The sequence below is a fragment of the Prionailurus bengalensis genome, chromosome A3, assembly GCF_016509475.1.
Source record: "Prionailurus bengalensis isolate Pbe53 chromosome A3, Fcat_Pben_1.1_paternal_pri, whole genome shotgun sequence".
In the NCBI taxonomy this organism is placed as follows: Eukaryota; Metazoa; Chordata; class Mammalia; order Carnivora; family Felidae; genus Prionailurus; species Prionailurus bengalensis.
The window spans coordinates 120,290,431-120,311,418 of NC_057354.1; the positions used below are offsets into that span (position 1 = coordinate 120,290,431).

Below are 20,988 nucleotides of genomic sequence, written 5' to 3' on the forward strand. Positions count from 1 at the left end.
TTTTTTAAGCTTTTCTGTTTTTAGACCGTATATTTAAATTCCATACTATGAAGGGCAGTGAAATTAGTCTATTCTTTCTTGGTTTAATATTTTCTCTTGTAGACTAAGCACTATGAGAATTAGGATCACATCTCTTCATCCCAGTAGGCCCGGTAGCTCGATAAATATTTATTAAAAGAAGACTGGAATAAATTACATAGAAGGAATTTGGTAGTTTACAATTCTTACATGGTATAAAACTACTAAGAAAAAGGTGATAAGTTAGAACTGTAGTTTGTAACTCTGGAGGTAAAGTGAAAGCTCTCTAGGTCAGGTGATAAAATGCTGGCGTCAGGCCTCCCTCCAGTCCCAGAGACTGTGATTTTGTTTTTTTCTTTTCCCGAATTTTGTCAGTTTTATTGGTCTTTTCAAGGAACTTTTTTGGCTTTTGTCGGTCCTCTCCGTGTATTTTGTTTCTTCCTCATTATTTTGTTCTCTTGTGTTTATTATTTTCTTCCTTCTATTTTAGGCAATTCTGTTGTTCCTTTTTCCAACTGCTTATTTTAACACTTTTTCTTTCTTATATAAGCACTTAAGAACTTCTTTCCTGTGATTTTCTATTTTTGTGCTCCATGTGTTCCGATATATGCCATTTTCATGATCACTTCTCTGTGCTTTCTTATTTCTGTTAGGAATTATTTAGAGTACTCTTTTAAAAAAATTTGCAAATAAATGACTTTGAATGAAAAAAAATACTTAGCTGAATTGGGATATGGATCAGGGAATGAGAGACGTTCTAGAATCTTTGAATTTGGCGATCTTTTTTGTTACATGTTTTTGTAAATATTCCATGAGTGCTTGAAAATAATGTGTATGATTTCTGCATTATTTAGATCAAACTTGTTACATGTTTTATTCATATCTGTTTTATCCGTATGGATTTGACTCCTTAATTACTAAAAGACGTTAAAAATCTCTGCTTTGATCATAGATTTAAAATTTTTTCCCCTTAGTTCTCTCAGTAGTTTGAAGCTTTTGTTTGTAGATGCGCATGCATTAAAATGTTACGTCTACCTGGGAGATCAAATATTTTGTCATTATGTAGTTACCCTCTTTTTCTAGTAATGTGTTTTGCTGTGAAGTCTATTTTGTTGTTATTAATATGGCTGCACCAGTTTTTTTCTTTGGTTAGAATGCTTTGTATAGTATCTTTTCAAAACTTTCTGTAGCCTTATGTTTTGTGTGTATCCCCTGGAAACAGCATAAGCTAAGCTATTTAACAACTACCCTTGTGACCGACAGTCTTTGCTTTTTCACTGAAGAATTTGTTCTGTTTAATTTTTTTATGAATACAGATAGATTTCATTTTTTCATCCATCTTGCTTTGTGCTTCAAATGTGTCCTTTCTTTTTTCTTTTTTTCTTCCTTTCTTGCCTTCCTTAGATGAATTGAACTTCCTTCCTTCCATTCTACTTTTCCCTCTTCTTGGTTGTGAGTTTTCGTATTCTTTTCCTGTTCTTTTTGTGGCTACCCTAGAAATTCTAATGTCAATTAAAATGAAGTTCAGAGCTTGATATTTATAACTTTGTTCAAAGTAATACTGGAATATAATGTTTTAGAGTATTTCCTTTATGAAAGATACACCACTTTTAGTATTAACTTTTTTTTTAAGTTTTAAAAATTTTTGATTTTCTGTTTTTAGAGAGAGGAAAAGAGCAAGTAGGGGAGAGGGGCAGAGGAAGGGGGAGAGAGAGAGAGAGAGAGAGAGAGAGAGAGAGAGAATCTTAAGTAGGCTTCATGCTCAGCACAGAGCTTGATGCAGGGCTTGATCTCACGATCCTGGGATCATGACCTGAGCTGAAATCAAGAGTTGGACACTCAACCCACTGAGCCACCCATGTGCCTCAGCATTATCTTTTTTAACGCCACAAGTTAGACTTTATAATTCTTTTGTATGATCAGTTTTTCTTTTGTCTCATCTATTTGACTATCACTTTCTTTGCTTGCTTTTAAAATTTCAGTATAGGTGTGCCTGGGTGGCTCACTCAATTGAGCATCTGACTCTTGGTTTCAGCACAGGTCATGATCCTAGGGTTGTGGGATTGAGCCCCGCGATGGACTCCACGCTGGGTGTGGAGCCTGCTTAGGATTCTCTCTCTCCTCTTCTGCCTTATCCCCCATGCACACATGCTTGCTTTCTCTCTCTCTCTCTCTCTCATTAAAAAAATAAATAAATTTAAATCTAAATCTAGGTGGAGCCAGCCATGTGTCCCTACCATTTCCCTTTGTGGTATCGTTTTTCTTTCTTTCTTTTTTTTTTTTTTTAGTTCACCCCCTGAGAAGTCACCACTCTGTGGTCTGTACCTTCCTCTCTGCTGGGACCTCTGGCTTCATCTCTGGTCCCCAGGGTTTCTAATTGTACTGCCGAAAAAAAAAATAAGGAAGTCATTTATGTTTATATTTGTTACTTATTCAGACTCACTCTCTTGAAAAGTTTTTTTCCTTATTAAAAGTGGTTGTAAGTTTTCGGGACAATTCAGAAATGTTGCTATACTTATATTTATTCAGTTTGTAATCTCTTCTCTCCTTTCTCCTTCTCTTCTCATCTCATCAGTTAGAGGCCTTTCTAACAAAATACACTTACCTCCTTGCACCTCCCATGGTCTGCCGAGCACCTCCAGCAAATCCTATGGCTCCCTCGAACATGGTTTGGAATCCTGTGATCTATCTGAAGAAGGCTAAATGTATCAGCATGTTTACCTGGAGAAAGGAGTTGGCTTTCCCACTACTTTTATCATCTCTCTTTATCAGCTTGTCCAAAATTGTATAGTTTGTCTGATACTTTGACTTTACTTGGTATATTTTTGGGAGGAAGCAGATCAGTCTTTTATACCAGTGACATAGAACTTCCTAATTTTCAGTTATTTATCCATTCAGCAAATATTTCAGGAACTAGTCTTAGTATGTCCTACTTTTGGGCATATAATAGTGAACAACACAGCAATTAAATGGTTTCTGTCTTCATCAAACTTAGTTTCCTGGAAATGGACATAAGGAACGATAGGGCAGTAGGAGCCATGACTGGGGCAGCTCGGCGGAGGGTGGGGAGGTGGGTCCAGGAAAAGATCTGGGAGGAAGTGATATCTAGGCTGAGTCAGTTCAGTGATGTGATGAAGAAGGGGCTGGAGCAGTAAGTAGCACTTACAAAGGCTCAGATGAGAGGGTTTGGCATGTTTGGGTAATTATATGTAGCCCATACTGATTGGGCTTGGGTGTGAGGTGGAATTTAAGAGTTGCATGAGCCAGACCTTTTAGTTGAGTTGGATAGTTAGGTTTCCCAAACCTAGCTTGATTGTAGGACTCTCTAGACTGAAGATTCCAGGTTCCCCAGGAGACTCTGATACAAGCAGATACAATGAAACTCACCCATTTGATTTTTTGCTTTCCTTGGGATTTGGTTATACAATAGAGATTGATATCCTGTTCTCATGAATGAAGAGAGCCATAATAAAGAAAGAAGAGTTAATCCTTTCTTATCCTTTCCCTCTACGTTTTGGCTACTCAGTATTTCTAGATTGCCTCCTATCTATCCAGGAGCTTCACCGGGCTCTCCACCTGTGGCTAGAGTTTTGCCTGTGTGTTTAGTTAGGACTTTTTGTACCATTTCTTGATAAGCTTGATACGTACTGTCTGACATATTAGTATTAAAGGGACATTTAGTGTATTTCTTATAATGAAGTATTCTCAAAATGAATGATAATGAAATGAACAGTAATCTCTTCTAGTTCAGAATACTCAAAGGGATAATCATTTTAGCTTCTTCACTGGGGACTTTCTGTTCTATTTTTTATGTGCCAAACTACAATATTTTCTGATCAGGAAATCAATATGACGTTTACATAAGGGACATTTTTAAAAAGTGAAGGCTATTCTTAGAGCAGTATATGAGGGTTTTCCTTATAGCTATCTGGCAAGAGGACTGCTTCAGAAGAAGGTAAATGTATCAGAAGTTTGAGAACCTGGATGGTTGAATGTTGGTACAATAAGATTTTAATAAAGTTCTAAAGTTACTGATTATATCTTGACTTGTAGAAATTATTTTGGGATTCAGACTGCTGTTAGATTTTAAAAATGATATTATGGCCAAGGATCCCTAGAATGTCTGAATCCTGTGCCATCCCAGTGTTACTTCCTTTTTCCACTGGGTTTAGAGGGATATATTTTCACAGCGTAAAAAAAATGGCAAAGGAAAACAGTGATAATTAAGTCTTGACTAGCACCTTGAACTTAAGAGTAGAGATTTCTGGCAGACTGGGCTGGAGCTTATGGAGTTTCCCATTTCCCTCAACCAGTTCGCTTTGGACTTGTGTGATACTTGCTCTATTCCATTTTGCAGTACCTAAATCTGACTCTAACTGCACTGGAGAGAGAACCTGAAAGAGAGTGAGTTATATACCATATGTGCTGACTTTTTTGTACGGTTACTTCTCCAGTGGTAAACATGGTGTACAGTCTGATTGATCAGATTAGTAATCTTTCTGTTTGGTTAGTTGGGGATGGAACTTTCCTTTCCCAGCTTCTCACATTAGTTTCCCTAGTGTTTCTCATATAAGTGGTATCGAAGGAAAGATTCACTCTAGTTATGAGTGTTCTCCCTCCGAGTTTTGTTAGGCTGGCAGACAGGATAATATAGGCAGAACTGCTGTCATGGTGCTGGGCATGGAGTGGGCATGAAGAAAGTGTGCCTGACCCTTCCTTACCCCTTTTGTTTTCTCAGAAGAAAAGCCTAGTTGCCATGTTATATATAGCCTGTGCCCGTGCTGTGGAATAGAGTCACTTCCCAGTATTTAGAAATTAACTGGTAAGTCCAGTTGAACATATGTTGTTTGCCCTTTTTTCAGGTGCTCAGAATTTTGATGTCATACGACTATCAACTTACAGAACAGCTTGCAAATTACGATTTGTACAAAAGCGATGCAACCGTAAGTCATTTTCACTAATTTCTGCGATAGCTGGATAGTGCTCTCAATAATATAAATAAAAGGTTTTAGTATCTTTTAGTCCTCCTGTAATGTTAATTGAATTATTTTTGTCTTGAATGTTTATTAAAATGTAAGCTTTGTCATGGAAAGGACTTGTCCCTCAAAATGTTTACTAAATTCAATAATGTAATTGGTTTCGATGCTGGCATAGTATTAATGTTCTTTAAGTGGGAGAATTGCTTTCTCCTTCTCACCTCTTTAATCAGCTTCTGGAAGAAAAGAAAAACAGTATTTTGATAGAGGTGTGATAAATTAATTTTCTTGATTAAAATGAATTCAACATGAATCAGCCTTTTCTATAAGTAATCACTCCACAATTGCTACTTATAAAATAAGTAAATAAAAATATATGTGTATGTACGGATACATATATATAGACACATGGATATAGAATCTTTCTTCTCTTAATTTCCATGAAGATTAACTTATGACAGAATTATTTCACTTTTCTTGTTTGTGTGTGTTAATGAAAAACTGTTTTGTGTAATGGAAAGAACGTTGGCTTTGGAATTGGAAAAACCTTAGTTTAGTCCTGGTTTTGGCATTTACTATAAACACATGATGTTGGGTAAGTCACTTTACATCTAAATACTTCTACCCTACTTGAAGCGTTACTTAAAAGTCCTAGTATGAAATTCTCTCTAGGGAGTTTACCGTGCCATCTTAAACTGAAGTCTCTGATTTCTCAAAGCACTGTTTTTCAAATTATGGGTTTTGACCCACTAATGGTTCATGAAATCGTTCTGATGGGCTGCAGCCAGATTTTAAAGCATGTAATAGAGAAAAAAAGAGAAAGAAAAGAAATCAGAACACGAATTATATGGTAAGACAAAGTATTTTGTGAAACTTTTGTTTTTTATATATTTGGACGTGTGTGTGTGTGTGTGTGTGTGTGTGTGTGTATGTTAAATATATTTCTGTGGGTTGTGGTAAAAAAGTTTGAAAATCGGGGCACCTGGGTGGCTCAGTCAGTTAAGTGTCTGACTTCGGCTCAGGTCATGATCTCACGGTTTGTGAGTTCGAGCCCCGCGTCGGGCTCTGTGCTGACAGCTCAGAGCCTGGAGCCTGCTTCCAATCTGTGTCTCATTCTCTCTCTGCCCCTCCCCTGCTTGTGCTGTCTCTCAAAATTAAATAAATGTAAAAAAATAAAAATTAAAAAAAAAAGTTTGAAAATCACTATCAGAGCAACTACCATTTTAATAATTCTTCCTGTAATTATTTTTGGGAAATGGTAGTGTATGTGTGCAGTGTTGAGAGTCTGAAAACAGACTAGTGGCATTAGTAATGTACAGTAAAAAGATGCATTGTTCTAGAGGCTTTGTCACATATGATTTTTTTCACACGTGAGCTAGGGAGAGAGAGAGAGGGAGGGAGGGAGAGGGAGAGAAACTTAAGCAAGCTCCATGCTCAGTGTGGAGCCTGATGTGGGGCTCAGTCTCAGGACCCTGGGATCATGACCTGAGCTGAAATCAAGAGTCAGACACTCAGGGCACCCGGGTGGCTCATATGGGCTCAGGTCGTGACCTCACGGTTAGTGGGATTGAGCCCTGTGTTGGGCTCTGTGCTGACAGCACAGAACCTGCTTGGGATACTCTCTCTCCGCCCCTCCCCTGCTTGTACTGTCTCTCAAAATGAATAAACATTAAAAAAAAAAAAAATGAAGAGTCAGACACTTAAGCAACCAAGCCACCCAGGCATCCCTCACATATGATTCTTTAATCAACCTGAAAAAATTTTTTTCTGTGGATGTATAGTTTAAGTAGGAGTAAAATTTCAGTTGTATCCGTATGTATGTTCTATTGTCCCTTTCATGGTTTATTGAAAAAACTATCCTTTTTTCTTCACTGCCTCCAAATCTTCTCTTCATACTCATTAGGAGAAATGTGTAATTGTTCAGGGGCGCCTGGGTGGCTCAGTCGGTTGAGGATCCGACTTCGGCTCAGGTCGTGATCTCACGGTTTGTGAGTTCAAGCCCTGCGTCGGGCTCTGTGCTGACAGCTCAGAGCCTGGAGCCTGTTCTGGATTCTGTGTCTCCCTCTCTCTCTGCCCCTCTCCTACTTGTGCTCTGTCTCTGTCTCTCAAAAATCAATAAACATTAAAAAAAATAAAAAAAAAAAAGAATGTTCATAGCAGTTTCCGCATATGCTTTTAGACTCATGTGTTCCACTGGTCTATTTGTCTATCCTACCAGTAACTGCTAATTTAGCTTTATAATAAGTCTTAATATCAGAGCAAGTCTTCCTACTTTCTTTTTCTTTTTTTTTTTTTTAATTTTTTTTTTAACGTTTATTTATTATTGAGAGACAGAGAGACAAGAACATGAGCAGGGTAGGGGCAGAGAGAGGAGGAGACACAGAATCCGAAGCAGGCTCCAGGCTCTGAGCTGTCAGCACAGAGCCTGATGTGGGGCTCGAACCCACAAACCGAGAGACCATGACCGGAGCCGAAGTCAGACGCTCAACGGACTGAGCCACCCAGGCTCCCCTGTTCTGTTTTTCTTTTTAATATTGGGACAGTTTTGGCCTTTTTATATTTCTTTTCTTTTTTTTTTTTTTTTAAGATTTTTTTTTAATGTTTATTTATTTTTTGAGACAGAGAGAGACAGAGCATGAACGGGGGAGGGTCAGAGAGAGGGGGAGAAACAGAGTCCGAGGCAGGCTCCAGGCTCCTCTGAGCTGTCAGCACAGAGCCTGACGCGGGGCTCGAACTCACAGACCGTGAGATCATGATCTGAGCCGAAGTCGGACGCTCAACCGACTGAGCCACCCAGACTCCCCTGTTCTGTTTTTCTTTTTAATATTGGGACAGTTTTGGCCTTTTTATATTTATTTTCATATAAATTTTAGAATCTAATTAACAATTTCTACTAAAAAGAAACAATAAAACAACACTGCTGGGATTTTTTTCCATCTTTACTTTTTTTTTTTTAGTTTATTTATTTTGAGAGAGAGATAATGTGAGTGGGGAAGGACTAAAGAGAGGGAGGGAGAGAGAAAGAGAGAGACAGACAGACAGACAGAGAATCGCAAGTAGGCTCCATGCTGCCAGCACAGAGCCCGATGTGGGGCTTGAACCTGTGAAGCAGTGAGATCATGACCTGAGCTGAAACTGAGTTGGGCACTTAACTGACTGAGCCACCCAGGTTCCCCTCTTGATTTCTTTTTAGTTATAATTTACATATAGTAAAATTTATCCTATTTTAACGTATAGCCCTGTGGCATTTTGTTGGGACTGCACTGAATCTGTAGATTAAGTTGGGGAGAATCAACATATTTCTAATATTGACATTTCCTCCAATGAACATGGTATGTTCCTCCATTTATTTAACTCTTTAATTTCTGCCAGTTAAATTATAATTTTTTTTTTGTTTTTTTGTGGAGATGTTTGCACTTCCTCCATTGGATTTATTCGTAAATTTTTGATGATTTATGATACTATTATAAATAGTATATAAAATTTAATTTTATTTTTCTTTCTTTTTTATTTTATTTTATTAAATAAGTTTTTTTTTAATGTTTATTCATTTGTGAGAGATGGAGAGAGACAGAGCATGAGCCGGGGAGGGGCAGAGAGAGAAGAAGACACAGAATCCGAAGCAGGCTCCAGGCTCTGAACGTCAGCACAGAGCCTGATGCGGGGCTCAAACCCATGGACCATGAGATCCTGACCCAAGCTGAAGTCGATTGCTCAACTGACTGAGCCACCCAGGCGCCCCTTGTTTTATTTTTTTAAATGAGAGAGAGAGAGAGAGAGAGAGAGAGAGAGAGAGAGAGAGAGAGAACTGGGGGAGGGGCAGAAGGAGAGAGAGAATCCTAAGCAGGCTTCATACCCAGCACAAATCCTGGCACTGGGCTCAGTCTCACAACTGTGAGATCATGACCTGAGCCAAAATCAGGAGTTGGATGCTTAACTGACTGAGCCATCCAGGCACCCCTAAAATTTCATTTTCTGTTACTAATAGAAATACAGTGACTTTTATATCTTGACTTGTATCTAGCAATCATTCCAGACTCAAATATCAGTTTTAGTAATTTATCTGGAGAATCTTTGATAGTCTATGTGTAGAATTTTGTCATTTCTGAATAATGACAGTTAAATTTCATCGTTTCTGAAACTTACATGGATAATTACTGCTTATTTATTTTGGTTTAGGACCCAAAATACAATAGAGATGATGATAGTTGGCATTTCCTTTTTTTTTTAATTGAAGTGTAGTTGCTACACAATGTTACATTTATTTCACATACACAACACAGTGATTCTACAACTCTGTATGTTACAATATGCTCACCGCAAGTGTAGCTGCCATCTGTCACCATACGGTGCTATTACGGTACCATTGACTATATTCCCTATGCTGTGCTTTTTATTCCCATGACTTACTCATTCCATAACTAGAAACCTGTTATCTCCCACTCCTCTTCACCCATTTTGTCCATCCCCCCACCCTCTTTCCTTTGGCAAGGACTAGTTCGTTCTCTGTATTTATGGGCCTGTTCTGTTTTTTGTTTGTCCGTTTGTTTTTTACATTCCACGTATAAGTGAAATCATATGGTATTTGTCTTTCTCTGTCTGACTTATTTCACTTAGCATAATACCCTCTAGGTCCATCCATGTTGCAAATGGTAAGATCCCATTCTTTTTCATGGCCGAGTAATATTCCATTCTCTATATATGCCACATCCTTTTTATTTATTTATCTATTGGTGGACACTTAGGTTGCAACCATATATTGGCTAGTGTAAATGATGATGCAATGAACATAGAGGTACATATATATTTTCAAATTAGTGTCTTTGTTTTCTTTGGGCAAATACCCAGTAGTAGAATTACTAGATCATATAGTATTTTAATTTTTAATTTTAAAAAAAAAAATTTTTTTTTTCAACGTTTATTTATTTTTGGGACAGAGAGAGACAAATCATGAACGGGGGAGGGGCAGAGAGAGAGGGAGACACAGAATCGGAAACAGGCTCCAGGCTCTGAGCCATCAGCCCAGAGCCTGACGCGGGGCTCGAACTCACGGACCGCGAGATCGTGACCTGGCTGAAGTCGGACGCTTAACCGACTGCGCCACCCAGGCGCCCCTAATTTTTAATTTTTTGAGGAACCTCCATACTGTTTTCCACAGTGGCCATACCAATTTACATTTGATGGTGAGCCTTTCTCATCTTATTCACATATCAGAGGAAAAGCTTTCAACATTTTACTTTTAAGTAATATGTTTGCTGCAGTTTTCTGTAAATACCCTTAATCAGATTAAGGACATCCCCTAGTATTGTGTTTCTTCATTTCTGAACATAAAGTTTATTTGAAAAGTGTTTTTTTTTTTTTTTTTGATGATTTCTGACAATCTCATTTTGATCAGAGAACATGGTTGATATTACTTGAATCCTTTGAAATTTGCCTAGATTAGCTTTATAACTCAGGATAAGCTCAATTTTCAGACAGGTGGTTTGCGCTCTTGAAAATAAAGCATATTCTCTAATCACTAGGGGCAGTAGTTCATATAGTGCCCTTTATGCCTACTCTTAATTGTCTACATCCGCACTTATGCTTTTGTATGTTTCCTCTATCACTTACTAAGGGAAATGTGTTAATTTCTCCCACTAAGCTTGTGAAATTTGTCTCCTTGAGGTTCTGTTAAATTTTACAATATATACTTTTGATGCTATTGTAGGGGAGGCAAAACTTTACCCTCTTAGGGTCTCTGGTTGGGCCTGAGAATTAAATGGACATAGACAGATTGGCAGTTTTGCATGCAGAGTTTTCCTGCACCTGGGAGCTCCCATAGGAAAATGAAGAACTGAAGGGGTGAGGAGGCATCAGTGCTGATACACTAGGGAGGAAGGAGTAGCAGTTGTGGAAAAGTAACTAAAATATATGGGGAGACTCAAGGAAGATAAGGGTTATTTTAACAAAGTCTATGCAGATTTCTCTTGGATTCAGTTCACTGTCTCTGGGGATAAGAATGTTTCTTTCCCTTTGGAATAAGGAGGGCATCTTTCACTTGGGAGTTTATTTCCTGCTTTCAGGAAAAAAAGAGGAGTTTAACATGACCTTCTTGGCACCTGCTGTTTTTCAAGTGTCTTTAGCTCAAAATAATCCTTATGCCAAAGTGGCATGTTTTGGGGTCCTATTCTGCCTCCTTTCACTATTCTATTAGATATAAATAAATGAAAAGTTCTTAGATCTTTCTGGTGAAATAAAACTTTTAAATTGTTGGCAATTTATTTTCTTTGTGTTTCAGTCCATCTTGTTGATATCTGGAACATGATTGAAGCCTTCCGAGACAATGGCCTTAATACACTGGACCATACCACTGAGATCAGCGTGTCCCGCCTCGAAACTGTCATCTCCTCTGTCTACTACCAGCTGAACAAGCGCCTTCCTTCTACTCACCAAATCAGTGTGGAGCAGTCGATCAGCCTCCTCCTCAACTTTATGATTGCTGCATATGACAGGCTAGTACCTTACATGTTTACTTCATTTTAAGAATGTTTGTCTCTTAGTCATCCTTCTTCCAGAGTGTCTTGCTGAGTTGTCAACTTGGAATCACAGTTAAAAGGGAAATTACTCCATAGGAGTTCCTTCTAAAGACTGGTTAAATGCCAGAGTGACTTACTATCACATATTAAACTCCATAAAATTATGGAGAATCACAACACTGAGACATAGTGTTTGGTAATGTTGTAAGTACCTTAGTATAGCTGTTCTCTATCCAGAGAAGTATAGCTAAGTTGTGAATTTGATTATGAGGCTTTCTATTTGACCTTGAAGCTAACCTTTCTTTACTCTGGAATAGTAAATGCCCCTTGACTCTAGTCTTGTTTTCTTCTCTTTATGTTTAGGATGCTGTTTTAATTTTTTTCAGTGCAGAACATTACCTTATACACCTTATAACACTAGAAGAAAACTATTTAAATGTACTACAAATTAAAACAAATAATTGGCTATATTTGTATTCATAGAGAATTAAGTTGGTATTGTAAAAAGCAAAAAAGAAATCATAAATGATGGAAGCATAGAATTTAATGTTTATATTCCGGGAACCAAGACTTTAGATTTTTGATTTCTACTATACTGACAACCGTCCACTTTGGATGGGTTAATTCTTTCTGCTTCATTTTTTTCTCCCTGTAGACCTACTTTGAGTTTATACATTTGTAAAATGCTTTTATTTATTATACTTCATAATATTGAAGATTCTGTGCCTTGATAAAACTCTGCAGGTGACAAAGTCAAGTCATAACATAGGCACTCACTAAATTTATAACATTTTTATAAGATGTTATCAAATTAAATATTGTATCCATTTAATAGAAAATTATTTTAGGAAATTTGAATTTTTAAAACAAGAGTACACATGAGACATAGTCCCATAATTTGAATGCCATTTTGTTAGTAATTAGATTAGTGAATCCATAAGGTTAATTTTATATATCCAAGGAATGACTCTTTGGATACAAAGACCTTAGTAAAAATGTTATTCTGTGGTGAATAAGCAGCACTTATCATGACACTAACTCAGTGAGTAAATCAGTTCAGGATTGCACAATACAAATTAATTCAAGAAACAATTTTTTTTATACAAAATCAGAAATAAAAGTCATCTTACTTTTAAACAATGATAAAGCAGAAATTATATAAACTTTGATTCTATAACCATATCAAATAAGTTAAGTACTATGGCTAAGGAAGGAAGAAGGCAGAGCAAAGAGACAGCAAGAGAGAGAACAGGAATACCCAACTTAGGAGCAGAAGGTGCAGAGGTTCTGGGACATATTCAGAGATGGCTAGACACATCCAGAGGGAGACAACGGAAAACAGTAAGCAAACAGTAAATCATATGAAAACAATCCATAGAAGGGCATGCTACAGAGAACTAGGAAAAACAAAAAAAGATGAGTAAGTTAAGAGGAAGGACTGTAGTATGTCAGTGGTGAATTTGGTAATTCTCACATCATATCCTATTTAAAACTTTGGCCATAGGCATCAATAAATCCTTATATCACTGCTAGCCTTGAAATCTTGAGTGTGTGTGTGTGCGTGCACGCGTGTGCACCTGTGTATACATATGTATATATATATGTACGTACGTAACGTACATATGTATGTATATGTATATATGATAACATCTTGTTTCACTCTCTAGTAATTTGAGATTGGCTTTCACATACTGGAAAAATGAAAGGATCTGGTTATTGGAATTTTATTTTTGAAAATCGTAGCATTTTGTGAAATATTTCAAATATTAGTCTCTGTATTGATTGGCCTCTTTATTACTTAGGCTGGAGAGTGCCTTTGATATGTAGAGTTTGTAGTTTTTCATTTTTTTAAGTATGCTTCACACTCAGTGTGGAGCCCAACGTGAAGCTTGATCTCCCGACCCTGAGATCAAGACCTGAGCTGAGATCAAGAGATGGATGCTTAACCCACTGAGCCCCCCTGGCACTCCTCTAGTTCTTTATTTTAATTAATATTTTCAGGATTTCATATTTTATAATTCCTAAGTTAAACTTTGAAGCACTAATTTGATTATTCTTAAATTCCCTTACCTCTGAATTTACAGTCAAATTTTGGCCAGCCGTGTTTTGTTACAATTAAAATACATTGTAAGGCTGTAAAACAATAGTAAGAAACAAATAGGATCCAGACTTTGTTCCTCAAGTGTGTATCTTATTAGGAATTACTTTCTTTTTCTGCTGAGGATTTACAATATCTTATATTTGACAACTAAAACACAGAGAACAATGTTGTAAACATCCGTGTGTAGGACATTAGTAAAAGCTATGAGGAATAGCCAAAACACTTGGGTAGCCTCATTTTTTTCCTTATCAGGTCTTTAGTATAATAATATTGGTGGTAGTCGTCTGGTCTGGTCTGAAGGTACAGCAGGCGATGCTGAGGGACAAGAACTCTTCCTTACTCTTCTTCAGTTGAGCCAATTCCATTATGTAGGGCTTGTGATTTGCAAACTCCCTTTCCATCACCAAAGTCTGTGTTAGGTCGGCGTCTTTAGTTGTAAGCAGTAGGAAGCCCACTGACGCGTGTGCTTTTGTAGCAGTGGGCGAATAGGCTCACATCACCAAGGAGCCCAGAGGCCCAGAGGCAGGCCAGCCCTCTGTCTTCTTGCATCAGAGCTCTCGCTTCCATTTTTCTCTTCGTAGTGGTTGTGGTTTTGCCCTCCTCTTGTATCAGCTTCATCCTTTTGCTACATCAAAAAATGCCTGCTGTCAGCTACTACATGCTTCCTGTTTCAAGTCTAGGTAGCGGGAGAGAGCTGGTTTCTTTCAACACCAAACAAAAGTATATGAGCCTCCCTCCAGAAATGTGCATTTGGGCCATGCATGTGTAGATGTGATGCTTTTTAGCTCAAACAGATCAGGATTTGTGTCTCTGGAGTAGAGTGGTTAAATTCTTCCCCTCATTACATGATGCCTCACAGTGGTGGGGGGTGTGGTTGGACTAGCTATGAAGGAGATGGCTACGTGTCAGCCCGAAACTGCTCACTGAGCATCATAAACTTGTGGCTCCCTTTCTTGTTAAACGGCCCCGTTCTCCACCCAGCTCCTTAAATCTGAAACCTGAGAATCACTTACACCCTTCCTTCTTCTCCACTCCCATTTCCATGCCAGTTACCAAGGCCTGTCATTTCTACATCTGTTTAAAAATTTTTTTTTTTTTTAATTTTACATTTATTGATTTTTGAGAGACAGGGTGAGACAGAGCATGAGCAAGGGAGAGGGAGAGAGAGAACGAGACACAGAATCCAAAGCAGGCTCCAGGCTCTGAGCAAGTGTTCAGATGGAGCCCGATGTGGGGCTCGAACCCACGAACCGTGAGATCATGACCTGAGCCGAAGTCGAATGCTCAACCGACTGAGCCACCCAGGTGCCCCCATTTCTACATCTTGACTCGCTCAGGTCTGTGTGCATCTCTCTGGCCCTACTGCCACCCAGCCTGCCACCGTCATCTTCTGCCTGGACTGCTTCCGTGGCTTCTAACTGATCTTTTTACACGTGCTTTCTTCCCTCATTCGTTCTTAGAGGTAATAAACATCATGAGCCCTACTATCTAACCCAGGAACTTGAACATTAGCAATAACTTAGGTTTATCTCTCCTGTCCCATCCCACTGACCTGCACATAACTAAAGTGAATCCGATTCTGATTTTGCGTTACTGTGTTCTTCTTAACAGTTTTTTGCCCACGTATATAGGCATAAACACAGTGTTGTTTAATTTTAATTATTTTTACTAATTGTAAAAAAGAAATTCATGCTGTCTGGTTGTCTGTACTATTACCTCATTTACTTTTTTCATTTCATGTTTTTTTTTTTTTAATGTTTTTTTATTTTTGAAACAGAGAGAGACAGAGCATGAACGGGGGAGGGTCAGAGAGAGGGAGACACAGAATCGGCAGCAGGTTCCAGGCTCTGAGCCTTCAGCACAGAGACTGACGCGGGGCTTGAACTCACGGACTGCAAGATCATGATGTGAGCCGAAGTTGGCTGCCTAACCGACTGAGCCCCCAGGCACCCCCAGGCGCCCCCAAGTGCCCCCATTCAGTAATATATTGTAACACTTCATTCATGTTGCATGTAGCCATAGTTCAGTTATTCTCGCTGTTGCACAACGTTCTGTTGTAATACTGTACCTGTCGTTTTCTCCAGGTTCTTGCTGCGGGAAACAGCACTGCCTGGAGCGTCCTGGCTCATGCGTACAAGTGTCCTAGACTGCTCTCTTGGTCCTAAACTGAGGAATGGAATTGCCAATTCAGGGTGGGGGGGAGGTGCGGTACATGAAATTCAGCTTTAGAGGATAGTATCAAATTATTTTAACAAATTATACCAGTGCATAAGAGATCCTTTCAATCCACATTCTTTCTGAAAGTTTTAGAATTGTCAGACTTTTTAGTTTTTGCTAAGTGATACCTCATTGTCTTGATTTGCATTTTCTTGATTATCAAGCATGTCTTCATGGGTTTCTTAACCAAATATATTACTTCTGTGAAATGCCTCTTCGTGTCTTTTGCCTGTCGTTCTAGCGTGTTGTTTTTTCTTTTTGTACTGATTATAGGGGCTCTTCATAGACTCTCGATGACTGTTTTTTCTTGGTTATATGTGTTGCACATATGTTCTCTCCATTTACTTTTCATAGGATATCTTTCTCTTCAAATGTTTTTAATGAAAAATTTAAAATATTTACAAACATAGAAAGAATATTATAATAAATCTCAAGCTATCTATCACTCAGCTTCAGTAATTACCAGCACATCCCCAAACTTACCTCGTCTGTATCCTCAGGATCTTCACCTCCACCCTCCCTCTTTTCATGCCTTCTTTGAAGCAGATCTCAAGTATCATTATTTCATATGTAAATATTCCAGTGCCTATATTCTAATGTGTTGCAGTACCATTTCCCCTCAGCTTTGCTCCAAGAAATACTACTGCTTAGAATGGAATGAAATTACACCTTAAATGGAACAAACCTATAAAAAAATCATACATCTAATGAAACTAGGTTTGGATAAAATCTTCAAAATACTACATCAGTATTGAACATATTAATGAAAGGTCAGAGTTCTTGTTTACCATCTAAAAGAGCAGTATAAAACACTCTTGCTACTTTGAACAATCTAAAGATTTCTTTAGTGTCATGAGTTTTATGTATCTAATTTTTGATGGGTAAATATGGAAGAAGTTGCTGTGTAGTTTGGAAATATGGCTAAGAACTGTTTTAAAGTCTTGCTCTGACAATTTGGACATATTTAAAAGTTTCCATGGTTTCCTCTTAATACTGAATGCTAAAAACAAAACAATATAAAGAAACAAAGCAAAAACAAACTCTTTCATTCTAAATAAAGCAGTTGTATTCCTTAAATTTTGAATATGCCCAGCTAGCGTATTATGGAATGGACGTTGCTGAAAAAGATAACATTAGGTTATAGTCTTCCTCATTTGTGATTTTTAAGCAAAACTATCATATCCTGGGAGGCATAAATACTTGATATATTTATGTGCAGTATTTACTGTTATCTCTGCTTGTTGTCAGATGGATTCAGGATGGCAAGAAAAAATACAGCCAAATACAAGTGGAAGAGAACTAGGACTGAGTGGGAAGAGTTTGGGGTTCACAGAAGCAGCACATTTAACTCTTGCAAGGATGTGAGCATAACTCCTTTAGGAAATTTCCGGGGGTTGGTGGAGAATGAGGTAGGGATTTGGGGTGTTTTAAAAAGGTGAAATCCTCAGCGGAAACCTTGTGTGAAATGGAGAGAAACAGCTGCGCTGGTGGACCAGGAGGAGGACAGCCCACCTGCCTGCCCTGCGTCCCCCACGCTGCCTGGTGGGTGTCTTGATGGTGTCACCAGAACTGGTTCACTGAGTCACAGTCCGAGTACTTGGTGCCAGGATTATTCAGGGAGCAGAAATGAGTGAACTTGAAGTTCATTTACTCTTCCCATCACTTACTCATTATTTTGTAGCTTTTCTTTCAAGAGAAGTCATGCATTCATGTTAATTTTCAAAGAATCTTCTTGATTCCAGGATATGCAGATCTGAAAAGGGTTTGACCATTAGCTAATATTTCAGAAAAACAATTTTTTGCTAATTATTTTGGCCTTATCTTACTGTTTCCTTTTTATGTGTTTATTTTTGTATTGTTGTTTTTTTTAATGTTTATTATTAAAAATTTTTTTTAAATACTTGTTTATTTTTGAGAGAGAGAGAGAGACAGAGCACGAGCGGGGAAGGGGCAGAGAGAGAGGGCGACACAGAATCTGAAGCAGGCTCCAGGCTCTGAGCTGTCAGCACAGAGCCCGATGTGGGGCTTGAACTCAAGAACCGTGAGATCATGATCTGAGCCGAAATTGGACAATTAACCGGTTAACTGACTGAGCCACCCAGGGGCCCCCTAAATGTTTATTTATTCTTGAGAGAGAGAGAGAGAGGGCATGAGCAGGGGAGGAGCAGAGTGAGAGAGAGGGGCAGAGGATCTGAAGCAGGCTCTGCATGCTGACAGCAGTGAGCCTGATGTGGGGCTAGAACCCACAAACTGTGAGATCATAACCTGAGCCAAAGTTGGATGCTTAACCAACTGAGCCACCCAGGTGCCCCTATTTTTTGTTTTTGTTTTTAAGAAAAGGCAAGAAAGGGCATGCTTCTTCTGAGTGTGTTACTTTTTCCTTGCCTTTGTTTCTCTGAAAGTGAGGAGAGAGGTAGTAACAGAGAGATCTCTAGTCCATTCGGTACCTCCAAATTAATCTGATTAAGACACCTTTTTCACCTCAAGAACCTTCCAAAACTACCTGTGGTTTTTGAACGAGATTCGTACTCCTCACTTCTAATGGTATCAGTCCTTGATTCCCTGTACATACCAAGCTCTAAGTAAACTACTTGAGGCACTTCTCAATTTTTCTAATATGATATGCTCCCATTTCTCTCCAAGCATACTTACCCCAACCCCTACCCCACCCCGCTCAAGTTTTTATATACTCTGTAGCGTTCCTTTTTTCCACCAACCCCACTTTTATCCCTTTGATGACCTATGGTATTTGTCTGTGTTATTATTTTGACCTTAAGTTATACAGTGCTCTAAACTGCTTCGTAAGTGTACAAATAAGGTTGAAAGCCCTTGAGAGCAGAGATTCTACCTTATACTTCTTTGATTACTTGATAAACACAATGCTGAATTCTTAATAAATATTTGTAAGGTTGAAATGAAAATTAGCAGGCATTCTGATTGTGATAAAACTGAATAATATTCTAAGTTGATTTTACTTGATTAAGCCATTTGACATTTGCCAAATGGATTCTTGATTTGCAGGTGATTATTGCATAATCCATTCACTGTGAAGTTTTGTAAATTAAGATTAATTGGAAAAATATGAGTTTTTGAAAATCAACAAGAAATGTTCTTTTACTTTTAGCTGCATGTGGTAATTGGACTAGTAGCAGTGTTTGTAAAGTAGAAGTCTATTTTTATGTGAGAAGTACTAATTTATGGTTGGCAGCAGCCACAATTGTTTGTTAAAGATGTAGAAACAGCTTGTTTCTTAAGTAAAAAATGCCCCCTGTAGTCTTGTTTTCAAAAGTATTAATTTGCATAGCAAGTTCTTCTTAGCGCAAAGCTATAAACACCATCCAGATTAGGTTAGTTTAAATATTTTTTTAAAAATAGGTAGAATTTGAGACTTTGCTGAACTGAAATGAGCAAGCTCCCAGCGAAAGGGCACAGGTGAGGACGGCGAGGCTTCTGAAGGTGCCTGCATGTTAAAACATAGCAGTGTTTATTCAGGGTGACTCACTGTCTGCTTAGCTTGGCACGGAGCTCATCGTGGTGTTTTCTCAGTATTGGATAATAAGAACTCTTTTTAGAAGTCATGTGCATGGTTTATTGTCAGACCATAAAATGATAGGTCTGTAGCAGTGAATCATGCAGGGAAGTCTGAGAAAGAGAGGCATGATGTTTCTTACTGAGGGAGGGTGCTCCCTGGAGAGACTCTGGGTGGGGTTAAAATAACAAGTTTCCTTACTCCCATCATCCTCAACAAACACTACCTGTTTGCCCTTTCATTTTAGTATCTTTATGCAGGGGTTAATATTTACTGTTACTTGTTTTTTTAAAATAATTTTTTCACATTTATTTATTTTTGAGAGAGAGAGAGAGACAGAGCATGAGCAGGGGAGGGGCAGAGAGAGAGAGGGAGACACAGAATCCGAAGCAGGCTCCAGGTTCCGAGCTGTCAGCACAGAGCCCAACGCGGGGCTTGAACTCAAGGGTGAGATCATGACCTGAGCCAAAGTCGGACGCTCAACTGACTGAGCCACCCAGGCACCCCTACTGTTACTTATTAAGTATTCACCTACTAACTCTGAAGTTGTCATAGGTCAGATTTTCAGTTGAACTACATTTTTTTTGTGTGATAAAACCGAATCCTATTCGAAGACAACGGATTCTGGGATGAACTTGGATTTTACCTCGGAAGGACTGAGAACATAGGTTTCGGGGAGGTTGTGGGTGCCACGACCAAGGGCAGCTAACCCTTGAGTTTTAAATGTAACTTGACTTGTATACAGGTTAAATTCAGGTGTCTGCTGGGAAGGATTGAGACTGAGGTTTTCCAAGAAGAAAGAATCAATTAGATAAAGGACATAATCACAGGGTGTTAGGCTGCTACGTGGCTGCAGCTCCTCCCTGCTGCCTCTAATTCTAGGCAAGAATGCAGGGGCGCTAAGGCAACACTAGAGAACACAGTGACAGTGACACTTTCCCTTTGCTTTGTTTGGGGGCAGCTGCAGGAAGTTTTAGTTCGGCTTAAAGTAGACTGAGGAACCCAGTGCCAAGAAAAGCATTCAGAGCAAAGGAGTAAATGCTGACGTTTGGCCTACTAAGCAAACAGTTGAGAGGTGGGGGAGCTAAGATTCTTTCTGTTTGAAGAGAAAAATGTAAATAACGCGATTTCAGCAAGAATTCTGAGTATACCCTTTCACTAATTTTATTAAGTGATTATTTCTGTATGCTAAATTATACTTAGATTTTACATCAGTATCTTTAGTAAGTATTTAAAGTATCCTTAAACACACCATTTCTTAATTTGTTTATATCAGTATTTACTTTTGAAAGGTTGAATAAACCTTTTGATGGTTGAAACTGTGAGCCTAAAACTGTAAGCATTGTAAGTGGGAAGGTTAGTTCGTAATTCAGACCTGAACCCACTGCCCCATTTTCAGGATACACAATTATATATTTATAAACAGATTCTTAAACATGTTCAGTAAGCGTCATTCCTAAATCTCTCTGTCTGTAGGTCCTCATGATCTTTAATCTCAGATACCGCTCCTTTCTCCTTACTTAAAACACCCCCCACCTTGCTTATATGTTCCCTTTATCCTCTTGAGTTACACATGGACACGTGCATGGATTTCCCCTCACCCTCAATAAAGCATGTGATGTTACGCGCACA

At 38.5% G+C, this 20,988-nt stretch overlaps 1 protein-coding gene across 16 annotated transcripts in view; it reads left to right on the top strand.

The window, feature by feature from the left end:
* DTNB (dystrobrevin beta) overlaps window positions 1-20,988 on the top strand; it is a 243,457-nt gene that overhangs the window by 32,061 nt on the left and 190,408 nt on the right. For all 16 annotated transcript variants that reach the window (XR_006301093.1, XR_006301094.1, XR_006301095.1 and 13 more), the window contains exons 3-4: window positions 4,881-4,961; window positions 11,272-11,485. Coding sequence is in view for 13 of the 16 variants with exons in the window: in XM_043604374.1 (XP_043460309.1) it covers window positions 4,881-4,961; window positions 11,272-11,485 (295 nt within the window). In the remaining 3 variants the exon portion in view is untranslated. The remainder of the gene's footprint in view (window positions 1-4,880; window positions 4,962-11,271; window positions 11,486-20,988) is intronic.